This window comes from Salvia splendens, chromosome 12 (genome assembly GCF_004379255.2).
Source record: "Salvia splendens isolate huo1 chromosome 12, SspV2, whole genome shotgun sequence".
Classification (NCBI taxonomy): Eukaryota; Viridiplantae; Streptophyta; class Magnoliopsida; order Lamiales; family Lamiaceae; genus Salvia; species Salvia splendens.
The window spans coordinates 24,150,130-24,163,238 of record NC_056043.1 but is presented as its reverse complement, the minus strand read 5'-3'; the positions used below and the strand labels follow the sequence as shown (position 1 = coordinate 24,163,238).

The 13,109-nt window shown below is 40.3% G+C and overlaps 1 protein-coding gene across 1 annotated transcript; it reads right to left on the bottom strand.

Annotated features, from left to right (window-relative positions):
• Nucleotides 1–10,422: 10,422 nt before the first annotated feature.
• Nucleotides 10,423–13,109, bottom strand: LOC121758532 (fructokinase-2-like). Its single transcript, XM_042153916.1, has 5 exons — nucleotides 12,319–13,109; nucleotides 11,847–12,216; nucleotides 11,330–11,662; nucleotides 10,914–11,030; nucleotides 10,423–10,760 (listed from the first exon to the last, which is right to left on the bottom strand). The coding sequence occupies exons 1-5, from the start codon at nucleotides 12,333–12,335 to the stop codon at nucleotides 10,626–10,628; spliced, it is 972 nt and encodes a 323-aa protein (XP_042009850.1). The 5' UTR covers nucleotides 12,336–13,109; the 3' UTR covers nucleotides 10,423–10,625.

Genomic DNA, 13,109 nt, shown 5'->3' with positions numbered 1-13,109 from the left:
TCCAATTCAACATATAACAATCAACCACATAACACATGTAAAACTAAAAGTGTGATTTATACACACCTGATTATTGATAGTATCTAGTCGAGCACCTCTCTTCACATTCTACAACCATGAATTTATTTCTTTCTCTTCTCTCTGTCAATTTTCGTTTTTCCCTTCTAATTTCGTCCCTCCACCCTTCTCTCAATTTTTTTTTCTTCAAGATTATCTATTAACTCTTACTTTGTATTGGACACTAATTAATAAATATGCATACGTAGACATGTACCAAAATGTCATCTCATTTACATAAGATGTGTATTAAGCAACACGTGTATATATACATATTTTCATGCACTCTTATTTATCTATATATTTAATATATTTAAGCTACCATATATATATATTAGCTAATAAAAAAAACATAACTTGATGCTTTTAATTCCACATACGTATCCTATTTATTTCACTGGGAAAAGATGTGTACAGCTGCATGTATAAGAATTTAATCTCTACTATTCTTATCTTTTAATTTACTACACAATTATTAATATATCAACTTATAAATACGATATAGCATAATAAGGTATCCTCTTCCGATGATACCCACTTAATATATCTATAATATTAACAATAACATAATATGCAGTGACAATATAATATGATAATATGCAACATAATGCATGTTTCGGGTTAGGGATGTCACAGTCCCCCCCGGCGTCCCCTGCATCCCCGGCTGCCACCCCGGCATCATCTGCATCCCGGGTACCCCCTGCCCGCCCGACATTGCTGGCCAGCCCTGCATCCCTTGCCATCCCGGCATACTACCCCCGGATGCCATCCCGGGCATCATCTGTTGCCAAGGGTACATGTTGTAGTACCCGGCCATCGGACCCCATCCACTTTCCACGGGTACCGTGGGAGTTTGAGACCCGCTCGTCACTGGAGTAGACTCGTTGTTGTGCTCCATTTCGCGTTGTTGCTCTTGTACAGAAATTAAGATAGAGAGAAAACTCGTTAAAACAAGTGGTGCGAATGAAAATGACCTGCAAATCGCGTATATATAGTGTTTCGAAAATTAAATTAAAAAAATAAAAAATCAGCTGGCCGATCGCTCGCCGATCTGGAGCCTACAATGGCGGCTAGCCGATCGGCGAGCGCATCGTCCAGCGCCCGGGAATCGGCGTGCACTCGCCGTTTTTCTCACCGAGTTGGTGCTCGCCTGCTGCAATGGTTCGGCGAGCGGACCGGCCAGAGCCGGGAATCGGCTAGCCGGTCCGCTCGCCGCCATTGTGGATGCTCTAAATACAGTCGTCCCCTCCCCACTCCATACCTACATTCTACCAGATTTTCACAAGGCGAGGAGTGAGACGGAATGAGGTGCAGAGGTGCAAGGCGGCGACAGTGAAAAGGGAAAACCGAGAGGATTCACCAAGCGAGGTAGTTACCTCAACACCATATATATATTGCATCATGTAGAGAAGCCATAGTGAGTAGTCAAGATCTTAGACTTGCAATAGAATTCTCACGAGATAGGGTGAAACATAGAGACGATCAATGCTCAACAAACAAGTACAATACATAAACCACATAGGCCGCTCGAATCAAACAATGAAAACTTAATCATGGAACAAAGATATCAAGCCCATCGCCGACAATCACTAATCGACACCTTAAGATTAGTCAATCCCCAAAAGAATAATGGAAACAATTTCACATAGCTACTGTCACGACTCGGGGAATTGAGTAAAAAGGATAGGGAGAGACTTAGCTAGTGCATGGATGGTCCAGCGAGAATCGAGCGACGACGGAGTCGGAGAGTAACCGAAGGAGGCGGCGCTACCGGGGCAGCAACGCCCGAGAAGGATTAGATATGAAAGCATCGCGCATCGAGCATCACATACAGCTAGGGCTGGCAATTTTCGACACGACACGATAATCCGAAACGAATCTGCACGAAATTATTGGGTTGGGGTCAAGTCTTATTGGATCCGTGTCCTTATCGGGTTGACCCATTAAGAACCCGATAATTTCGGGTTGGGTTCGGGTCGGATGCGGGTCGGATACAGGTAACCCATTAAGAAATAATATATTATTATTTTTATTATTATTTAAAAAATATATATTACTTTAATGTTTTAATTTCTTATAAATTAGGTTTAAATAGTATAAAATGAATTTTAATTGTGTAAATTAGGTTAAAAATTAAGGTTTAATCGTGTAATATTAGGTTTTAATCGTGTAATATCAGGTTCGGGTTGTTATCGTGTCGTGTCAACCCATATTATATCGTGTCGATAACGGGTTCGTGTCGGGTGCGGGTCGTGTTCGGATTTGAAGGTAGCAGGTCGGGTTTGTGTTCGGATTTATAGTTTCCTTAACAGGTCGGGTTCAGGTTAGGCCTTATTGGGTTGGGTCATTATCAGGTTGACCCGATAACGACCCAATCCGCACGACTTGCCAGCCCTACATACAGCAGCCATGCACACGTGAAGTAAAGGAGAAGATGGAAGCTTCGAGAGTCTTAGCTCAACGGCCAACGACTATATTAGTTAGTTAGTTATAGTTTGTTATGCTTGGTTATCCTAGTTGGCACTAGATATTTGTAGATAGTTTTTGTTAGTTCACTATGTATATAAGGTGAACTCTCCTATTGTAAACACAACTTTTCATTCGATCAATAACAGAAGTATAAACTTTTCTCTCTAGCATGATGATGATAAGATCATAATCTTCTCATGGTACCAGTGCAACATTTTTTCCCAAATCTCTCTCTGTTTTTTGATTCTATTCATCATGAACGGACGCTATCGTGCTCCGATTCCTCCTTCAGATGATACTTCAAGTCCTTATTATCTCCATCCAAGTGATAATCCTAGTGTAGTCCTTGTTCCACAATTGTTGATTGGATCTAACTACTCAACGTGGAGTTGTTCCTTCATCACAACTCTTCTAGCTAAAAACAAATTGGTTTTTGTTGATGGATCTATAGTTCGACCGAATGGAGATGATATGCTTCACCAAGCATGGATCGGATGTAACAGCATGGTCGTTGCGTGGCTGCGCAACTCAGTTTCACCTCATATTTGCTCAAGTGTCACGTTTCTGGACAATGCATACGAGATCTGGTCAGATTTCAAGGATTGGTTTTCACTTGGAGATTCTGCTCGTTCATATCAATTGAGGCAGCAGTTGATGACTCTTAACCAAGGGAATTCTGATGTTAGCAGCTATTTTACCAATTTGAGATCAGTTTAGGATGAATTCAAAAATTCTCAACCTCTCTTGGTGTAGTTGCAATCGCTGCACATGCAATAGTGCGGCTAGATGGAATCAACACCAGGAGCATGAATGCACAATGCAGTTTTTGATTAGTTTAAATCCTACCTTTTCACAGATCATATCTAATATCCTGGCAAATACTCCTTTGCCTTCACTTTCTAAGGTATTTTCCTTAGTTGTTCAGGAAGAAAGGTAACGACGCATAGATGGAAAAGCTATATCTTCAACCTACTCTTCAGTTCCTGTTCCAGTTTCAAGTGAACAACCGTTTGCTAATGCTGCGTCAACCTTTGGCAGAGGATTCAACAAGTTTCTATGCAGTCATTGTGGTAAAACTAACCATAATGTGGATAAATGTTTCTTTCTTCACGGTTTTCCTCCAGGATATGGAAGAGATAAACCTAAACCTACTGGATTCACTCAATCTAGTCCATACACGCAAAGATCTGTCAACTGTATTGAAGATAATTCAGATTCTTCTAATTGGAAAGGATCTCAGCCTGGATCTCAACTTGTTGCTGCAAACCTGCCTAGCATGGATCAATATCAGCAGCTTGTGAATCTCTTGCAAAGCCAATTCCACACTCAAAACTCCCTCACTTCCTTTGAATCTGCTCAAGTTGCACAGCCAAAATCTCAAGCTGCAGAATCATCCACTCCTTTTTCTGGTACGGTTTGCCTTTCACCTTCTGTTTACAGTTTATCTTCATCATATTCTGGCCTATCTACATGGATTTTAAACACAGGTGCCACACACCATGTGTGTTATGATCCATCTTTGCTAACATCTGCTTCTATAATAGCCAATGCTTCTGTTAATCTACCTAATGGCCAAACAGCTCATATCACTTATATAGGTACTGTCATTCTCACTCCACAAATCACCCTCACTTTGTCTTACATGTTCCTTCCTTCTCATTCAATTTACTCTCTGTCAGTGCTTTAACCAAACATTCATCATGCACTGTTACTTTCACTCACAACCATTTACAAATCCAGGAAGCTTCACTAGGGATCATGATTGAGAAGGGTAAACGTGTTGGAAACCTCTACATACTTGATCTACCTCAGCCCTCACATGTTGATTCAAGTATAGCAAAAACTCATACTCTTATTGATGTTCCTCAGCATACTGTCTTTGTGAATTCTGTTGTTAGTATGGATGTATGGCACCAACGTTTGGGCCACCCTTCACTAAATAAACTCAAGATTTTATCTGAATTTTTGTCACCTTCTAATTCTCAGATTTCTTCATGCCATATTTGTCCATTAGCAAAACAAAGAAAATTACATTTCCCTGATTCTGACAACAGATCTTCAGCCATTTTTTATTTGATCCATTGTGATGTATGGGGGCCTTTTCATACTCCTACACACAATGGATTCAAATATTTTCTCACAACTGTGGATGATTTCTCTCGGTTTGTTTGGACTTTTCTGTTTACTCAAAAATCAGAAGTTCCCACTATAATGTCTCAGTTCTTTTCCACCATCCACACTCAGTTCTCTAAGAAAATAAAGGTGTTGAGAACTGACAATGCACCTGAATTTAACCTTTCTTCTCTACTCTCCACATATGGGACTATATCCCAACACTCGTTGAAACTCCCCAACAAAACGCAAGAGTATAAAGGAAACACCAACATCTTTTGAATGTTGCAAGAAGTCTGCTCTTTCAGTCACATCTACCTATAGAATTCTGGGGGGAGTGCATTTTGACAGCTTCTTTTCTTATAAACAGACTCCCATCATATGTTCTACCTGATAAATTGACATCTTTCCAACTTTTGTTCAATAAATCCCCATCATATTCGAGTCCGAGAGTTTTTGGATGCCTTTGCTTTGCTTCAACATTGGACAAAGACAGAGATAAGTTCTCACCAAGAGCTATTAAACACATTTTCATTGGCTATCCATCTGGTTATAAGGGGTATAAGGTTATGGATTTGGATAATAATAACATTTTTATCAGCAGAAATGTTATCTTCCATGAAAAGGAATTTCCACTCACACAACAAAAACCTGCATCCTTTCCAGATTTTCTTCTTCATAGACCAGAAAATATTCAGCCTCAGCAAAACACTCACTCTCCCCTTTCCTTTCTGCCACAGCAAAATCCTCACTCAAACACTCACTCTCCTATTTCCTGTCTGCCGCAGCAAGATACTCTCCAGCCAGATAATGCTAATATTCTGCCATTCACAGCTCCTCACCGTTCTACTTCAGAGAGAATTGTCAAAACTCCAGCACACCTCACTGACTACATATGTAATTCAATGAGCTCCAATTCAAAATATCTCATTTCCTCATATTTCTTCCTTGCTAAGCTTTCTAAACCTTACCTCAAGTTCATAATTCTCCTTTCCACCCTCTCTGAGCCTAACTCCTACAAACAAGCAGCCCAACATCCTGGGTGGGTATTGGCTATGCAAGAGAAGTTACAAGCTCTGATAAGGACAGATACTTGGTTGGTTACACTGTTGCCTCCGAGCAAAATTCCTATATCTTGAAAATGGGTGTATAAAATAAAGTTCAAGGCTGATGCTTCAGTAGAAAGGTACAAAGCTCGGTTGGTTGCTAAGGGTTTTACACAGCAGGCTGGAGTGGACTTTCATGACACATTTTCCCCTGTTGCAAAACTCACTACTGTCAAGATGGTTCTTGCTCTTGCTGCTATACATGGATGGAAGCTTGCTCATCTTGATATCAATAATGCTTTTCTATATGGTGAGCTAGATGAAAAAATATACATGACATTACCACCGGGTTTGATTGTTTCAGAGGGTCAACATGGTCTGAACAACTTTTTTGCAAGCTTAGAAAGTCTCTTTATGGACTTAAACAGACTTCTAAGCAATGGTATTTGAAGTTTTCCCAAGTTTTATCTGGTTTTGGCCTATCACAATCTGCATCAGATCATTCATACTTCTACAGACATTCCACTGATGGATCTTACTTTGGAATAGTCATATATGTAGATGATATCCTTGTTGCCTCGAGTGATGATGCACAGATTGTGAGCTTCAAGGAGTTTCTCAATAATAATTTCAAATACAAGGACCTAGGCACTCCCAAGTATTTCCTTGGAATTGAAATTGCAAGAAATGCCAGTGGAATATTCATTTCACAACACAAGTATGCCTTGGATCTTGGATCTTGTCACTGATGCAGGTCTACTTGGCTGTAAACCCTTTAATATCCCTATGGATTTGTCTAAAAATCCGCAGCAAGATGAGGGGGAGCCTCTTTCTGACGGCCTATAGAAGACTCATTGGTCGTCTGGTATATCTCTGCATAACTAGGCCTGATATCACTTTTGCAGTAAATAAACTCAGCCAATTCTTGGCCAAGCCTTGTTCAGGCCACATACTAGCAGCTGAAAAGGTTCTCAGATATTTGAAACGCACTCTAGGTCATGGACTCTTCTACTCAGCAAAGGCAAATCCATCTCTACGCATTTTCTCAGATGCTGACTAAAGGAGTATATCTGGATTTTGCTTGTTTCTGGGGAGTTCTTTAATCTCTTGGCGTTCAAAGAAACAACACACAGTCTCTAGATCCTCAGCTGAATCAAAATATAGAGCAATGGCCTTAGCAGTTGTGAAGTTGTTTGGATCTTAGCTTTACTCAAAGATTTTGGAGTTTATGTGAAGAAACCAGTTCCTCTCTATTGTGACAATCAAGCTGCGGTTTATATTAGTTCCAATCCAGTGTTTCATGAGCGCACTAAACACATAGAGATCGACTGTCATACTGTTCGAGAAAAGCTACTTGAAGGAGTTATTAAGCCTGTCCATGTCCATAACAATCTACAACTTGCCGACATATTCACCAAGCCTTTGCCTTCCACACCATTTCACACACTCTTGGCCAAGATGGATTTCACAACTGTGTATAGTCCATCTTGAGGAGGGCTATTAGATATGAAAGCATCGCGCATCGAGCATCACATACAACAACCATGCACACGTGAAGTAAAGGAGAAGATGGAAGCTTCGAGAGTCTTAGCTCAATTGCTATATTAGTTAGTTAGTTATAGTTTGTTATGCTTGGTTATCCTAGTTGGTACTAGATAATTTGTAGATAGTTTTTGTTAGTTCACTATGTATATAAGGTGAACTCTCCTATTGTAAACACAACTTTTCATTCGATCAATAACAGAAGCATAAACTTTTCTCTCCAGCATGATGATGCTAAGATCATAATCTTCTCAGGGGCGGCGCAAGGATGACCCCGCTGGACTTCAGCGACAAGTGAGGAGGCGGCTGCCCGTCGAAAGGCTGGAGCCGGGAAGGCCGCTGTCGAACGGCGGGGCCGGTCGGCGATGGTGAAGCAGCGGCGAGTGGCGACGACCGGCGATGTATTCGCCGGAGGAGACGGAACGCCGCTGATTCTTCGATCCCCAATTTAGGGACTTCGAATTTTGGGAAGGAGGAGTTCAAATTAAGGAACAGAGGAAGAGAGAGGGAGTGATAGCCGACGCCGGAGGAGTTTCGGCGGAGCCGGTCGACTGCGATGCCGGAGGAGGTGAAGAAGAAGGAAGCAGGAGCGGCTGTTTCTCTATTTCTGGCTAGGATTCCTCATGCTGAAATTTGAAGGAATAGGAAGGTGATAAGGGAAGGAATGGAGGAGGAGAACAAGGGGGGGCGAGCTCCGGCGACGCCGGAGAGGTGGCGAACTCGCCGGAGAAGGTGAGAGATGGAAGGGAAGCGTCGCTGCCTCTTTGAATCCAATTAGGGATTTGAATAAAAAAAAAGAAGAAAGTGGGAAGAGAGAGAGAAGCATCGATGGGTTAGAGGAGAAGAATTTGGACATGCTTCTATTCCACTCAGTTTATTTTAGTTGGACCAGTAAGCAAATTTTGGTTGGGCCAAAAAGAATTAATTCTACACATGAGCTGAAATTAAAGAATTGGGCCAGTAAATAATTCGTGATCTGGGCCGAGAATTAATTGTGTTGGGCGCAAATTTTGTAGAATGAAGGAATGGGCTTATTAATTGTTGTTGGACTACAATTTAATTATAGTTGGGCCTAAATGAATTTTGGGTGGCGGAATAATACTACTCAATTACATGGACTAGTTCCATCTAATTAATTCGAGTAGTGACCGATGTTTGGTGGATGGAAGAAATGAGTGGAGAAATAAATTAGTAATGGCCAAGGTTGTAATCAATTGGGCCGAGATTTAATTATGAGAAAATCTGAAAATTATTTAAGAGTTGAGTTGGAGTTCAATTAATTAAAATTTTTCCCGAACAATTTATCAAGATTCCTGAAGATTGGAAACATTAAAGTTGGAGACGCGAAGGGCCGACCGGCGTCGCGGGAGAAAAATCCGAAGGAAAAGGATTTAAGAAGAGATTTTCCAAGAATCCATATTTTATTAAATAAGTGCCCAAATATTTATTTTAGAGAAAATATAATTTCTCCAAAGTTAGTAAAGTGAATAATTAAACTCTGTAGAGCAGTGAAGCCCGAGGTAGGATTAAGAAAATTCCTATAAGCCAAGACTAAGATATAGGTGCTATCCTTTAGGATGCATGCATTTTTTCTTAGGAAAAATAGTTCAAGTACTAATTAGCGTGTTACGCTATTTATTTTCAAAGGATAAATTATTCAAGGGCAAGTGAGGCCAGACGAGAGTTGTTAATTGGAGATAAGCATATCAGGTGGGCTTTCTTTTAATATCCAGCATTATAGTGTGGATATAAATCAAATACTTTTGATGTTACGAAATATCATCTTTTCTCTAAATGGAGCTGCGATTATTTTTAAAGTTGTTGTCATGCCATAAAATGTTTATTTTTGAGGCCTGTCTGTTGGGGCTATATGCCGAGGGTTTTGGTGATGCCAAAACTAAGTAACGAATTCGGTTCCCAATGGGACCACAAATCCTGTTCGAAATAACGTGCACAAGAGCTGTAAGCCATCCTAGAGAGGTTGGTCGGTCACGGTGTCCGTTGAAGGTGGCCACCTTCACGGTACACGACTTACAGATATGGTATGAGTTTTGAAGAACTTAGACTAATCAGTCAGACTTTTAAGATCACAAAAGAATTTAGTAAGCTCGGGTCTTTTTAAGAAAAAACCCCATGTGTTACTGTTAATGGATGACAACTATATATTGTATGTTTTGCTTTTCAGCACGTGTCCACTGAGTACTCATGTACTCAACCCTGCATGTATTTCTAAATGTGCAGGTTGAACGTCAAGAGGAAGGAGTATGATCGGAGTCAATGTTATTAATTAATCAAGTGGATCTTTCGACGTTTCGTGTCATCATACACGAAGTCGTTTAGTAAAGACTTATTCCGCTTTACTTTTGTTAAGTGAGAATTTCAAGTCTCACCATCGAACTCTGATTTAGTTGATGAGATGATTATTCTATTTCTGAGACCATGTAATTGATTATTTGGCTTCTGTTTTATGGTATCAATCGATTTGGCCTTTTTGGCAAGTTCCTTGAGTTCTACCCCTTTTCTTTTCCCGCTTCTTTAATCCCTCTATAAGTTGCGGATTACCCGCTTTCGCTATCCTTAGCAAAGTGCGGTCGTGATAGGTATTTAGTTATTTACATCTTCTTCAAACAAAAGGTAAATATGTTAATTGTTTTTAAGACCTTTTTCTAATTTACCCTCTTCTCTTAGAATTTAGCATTTTTTAAGAAAGTATATATTTACTTTTTTGAAGAGGTAAATATGAAGTAAATTTTCAATTTATCTCTTTCCTTTAGAGATGCTCTTATGATCAACACAATTAGATTTGATGCGGTAAAAAAAAGAATGTTGAAATTCATAGAGTGAATTGTGATGACCTAATTAAGGTTATGATCCCTCCGTACACTACATATAGAGATTTCTGGGAACGACATGATTTTTTATGAGAAATTAGTACAGTATGAAAGATTTTGAGAAAAAAATAATTAAGTAGTGTTAATGGATAAGATTGTGAGTCTGGGCTCAATCTGCTCATGTTGGAATAAGGCATAGATGGTTCTTGCAAGAGACGTTGATTTTTGAGGGGATATGATGAATTGAATGTGAGAGTGGTGGAACGACATAATATTACCCTCCTATCATGTTCCTCTTTTTTCATTGATATATGGACATAAAGTTAAAGGTAATATTAGAGTGGACTCGAACCAGACACGTATGATCATACACTAATCCTCACGAAATGTGAGTATATTGAATTAGAAGATGCATGGCAGATGAATACACAACAAGACTTACAACTTGATAAATTTCACACGTACATAAAATATTGAATAAGAAATATACAATAGTAGATCATTGGTTTATTAGTTGTGTTTGTTGGCGAAGGGGAAACAGTGTGTAAAGCCGATAAGGTTTTTCCTGTTATATATGATCTTGGTTGAGAAGAGTGAGGACTTGAGAGTGAGAAGGAAGAGCTGGGATGGCTCCCTTCTTAGTTGTCGAGATAGCTCCGCATGCACTCGCATACCGAACCACCTCTTTCAACCTCTCCTCATCCTGTCCATAATTTAACCGTTTAATAGGAAAGATAAATAAAACAAAACACGATAAGTATACACAATTTAGATCGTATGACTCAAAAATAAGGAAGTTATCTATCCTACCAAACCAACATATCATTTAACATGTATATATAGGTTGGAATTTGACCTCGATGATGGAAAGATCATCCACGATCTTACGAAGGAGGGCTCCCATAAAAGCATCGCCTGCTCCGGTTGTGTCCACCCTCTTTAGACTGTAACCTTCCACTGCTCCCTTGAAATTCTGCACCACCATCAACTTCATTAAAATTTGAAACAAACCATCATAGTGATGTAATCAAATGCAAACTCTAAATACTGTACAAATTCCAAACTATGATCTGGACCGTTAAAAAATATCAACAGATGACAAAATAACAGCAACAAAAAATGTCATCAACGGTTGATGCTGTGTTAGACATCAAAATCTTGAAATTTTATAATATGTTGACACTGTGTTGAGGAGTTTGTACAATATATAGAATTTGTATTTTATGACTAACCAACCAACATATTTATATATAAAAGCTAGCATCACCTCACCTTGGTGTAGTATCGACAGCCCTTTTGCCCAAGAGTGAGAAGAAGAAGCTTCAAGTTGGGGCGCCAAAGCGACAATGCAGATTCATCATCGAAGCTGGAGTTGTGTGTGAGGAAGCAAAGCTCATCATCGCTCATCTTTATCACATCAGCCTTGTCCCACACACTCAGCATCCCTTCCCGAGCCTCCTTCGCCGACGGCCAGAGCGGCAGCCGCAGGTTCGGGTCGTACGACAGCAGCGCTCCTGCTGCCTTCGCCTCCTCCATCGCTTTCAGATGTGCCGATCTACATGGCTCCCCAATCAGGCTTATGGATCCAAAATGGAATATCTTCGCCTGCATTTCTAATAATCTAGATTTAGGACTAATTAATAGTATTAAATTGATAAAGTAAAAAAGAGATAGCAATAAAAAATAGTCCCATTGGAGAGAGAATCTTCTCATAAATATATATAAAGACCAATTTTAGTGGGAGATCAAAATAATATATATATAACTATTGAAATATTAAAATACTTACGGATCTAATAAGTGGGAGATTTAGTTCGGGCGGAGTTAGGAGCATGTCGGCGCTAGGATTTCTATAGAACATGAACTCACGCTCCCCATCGGCGCGTAGGGTCACGAAGGCCAGCGCGGTCCTCGCGACCTTGTCGAAGCAGACGCCTTGGGTGGAGACGCCGTTCTCTTTCAGTATTCCGGCGAGCATCAGCCCGAACTCGTCGTCGCCTAGCTTCCCCACGAAGGCTGTGTTCCCGCCGAGCCGAGCCGCGGCTATGGCCACGTTGGCCGGCGCGCCTCCTGGTGCCTTCACGAACGCCGGCGCCTCCGCCAGCGACACTGTAGGCACCATGTCGATCAACATCTCGCCGAAGCTCACGATAAGGCCGCTGTTAGTCATCGCGGATATGTATGCAAATGCACCAGCAAAATGTGTATTTGTATGTCAAAATTAGCTATGGAGGGGGCTCATATAGGGTGCTCGTGTTCACCTTGTTTGTTTCACCATTCACAGGATATAGGCCCGCCAAGATTTGAGCTGCTGAGATGGAGTATGCAAAGTCTGTGTTTAGTATTCAAGATTTGGATGCTAGATTAGGACCCCAAAAAGACAAATTTACACATTTAACTGTTGACAACAAAAAGCCTGCTGCTATTTTAACAAACTTTCCACTTTAACCTCACTCTCCTTCAACTCATCTCTAAACCTGCCTTCACCGTCTTCTCCCCAATTCCAAACATATCTTGTTTCCAATACAATCGCAGACTAACTGCAACATAATTCCTTGTAAAATTTATAATTTGTTAGAACTTAGAAGCGGCAAGTGGATGCAATTAACAACTACCCCTTGCCTAATTACAAAAAATAGGGGTTGCTCCCACTTGTACTAAAGCGATTCATACGTCAGGGGCATGTGATTGAGCAATAATTGAGCCAGATTTGAACAATTCAATAAAAATCCCGACTCGAAAAATGAGCATTTAAATGGAGGAAGTTGATTAAGGAACTGATATTCCCCTCTTTGACAAAAACTCTGGCAGCGGACTCGTCATGATCGGAGAGGAGCTGAATCAATTAAGTGAGAAATTAAATTGGAATTCGAGGCCGCCAATTAGGAGCTTGGTGAAGAGGTCGCAGAGAAGAAGAGAGAATTGAAGAAGAAAGGATTACATAGAAAACGCTTGGGAAGAAGACAAAGAGAAAGAAAATTGGAGAATAAAAAAAGGGAAAGAAAGAAAATAAAATAAATATATTGATGATGCTCCCATATATCGCTCACTC

What these genes read in the sequence shown, in the direction of transcription:
- LOC121758532 (XM_042153916.1), bottom strand. An exon ending in ATCTCCCACTTATTAGATCC is followed by an intron (nt 11,663 to 11,846) that starts GTAAGTATTTTA and finishes TTAGAAATGCAG; the next exon opens with GCGAAGATATTCCATTTTGG. An exon ending in GCTGTCGATACTACACCAAG is followed by an intron (nt 11,031 to 11,329) that starts GTGAGGTGATGC and finishes ATGGTGGTGCAG; the next exon opens with AATTTCAAGGGAGCAGTGGA.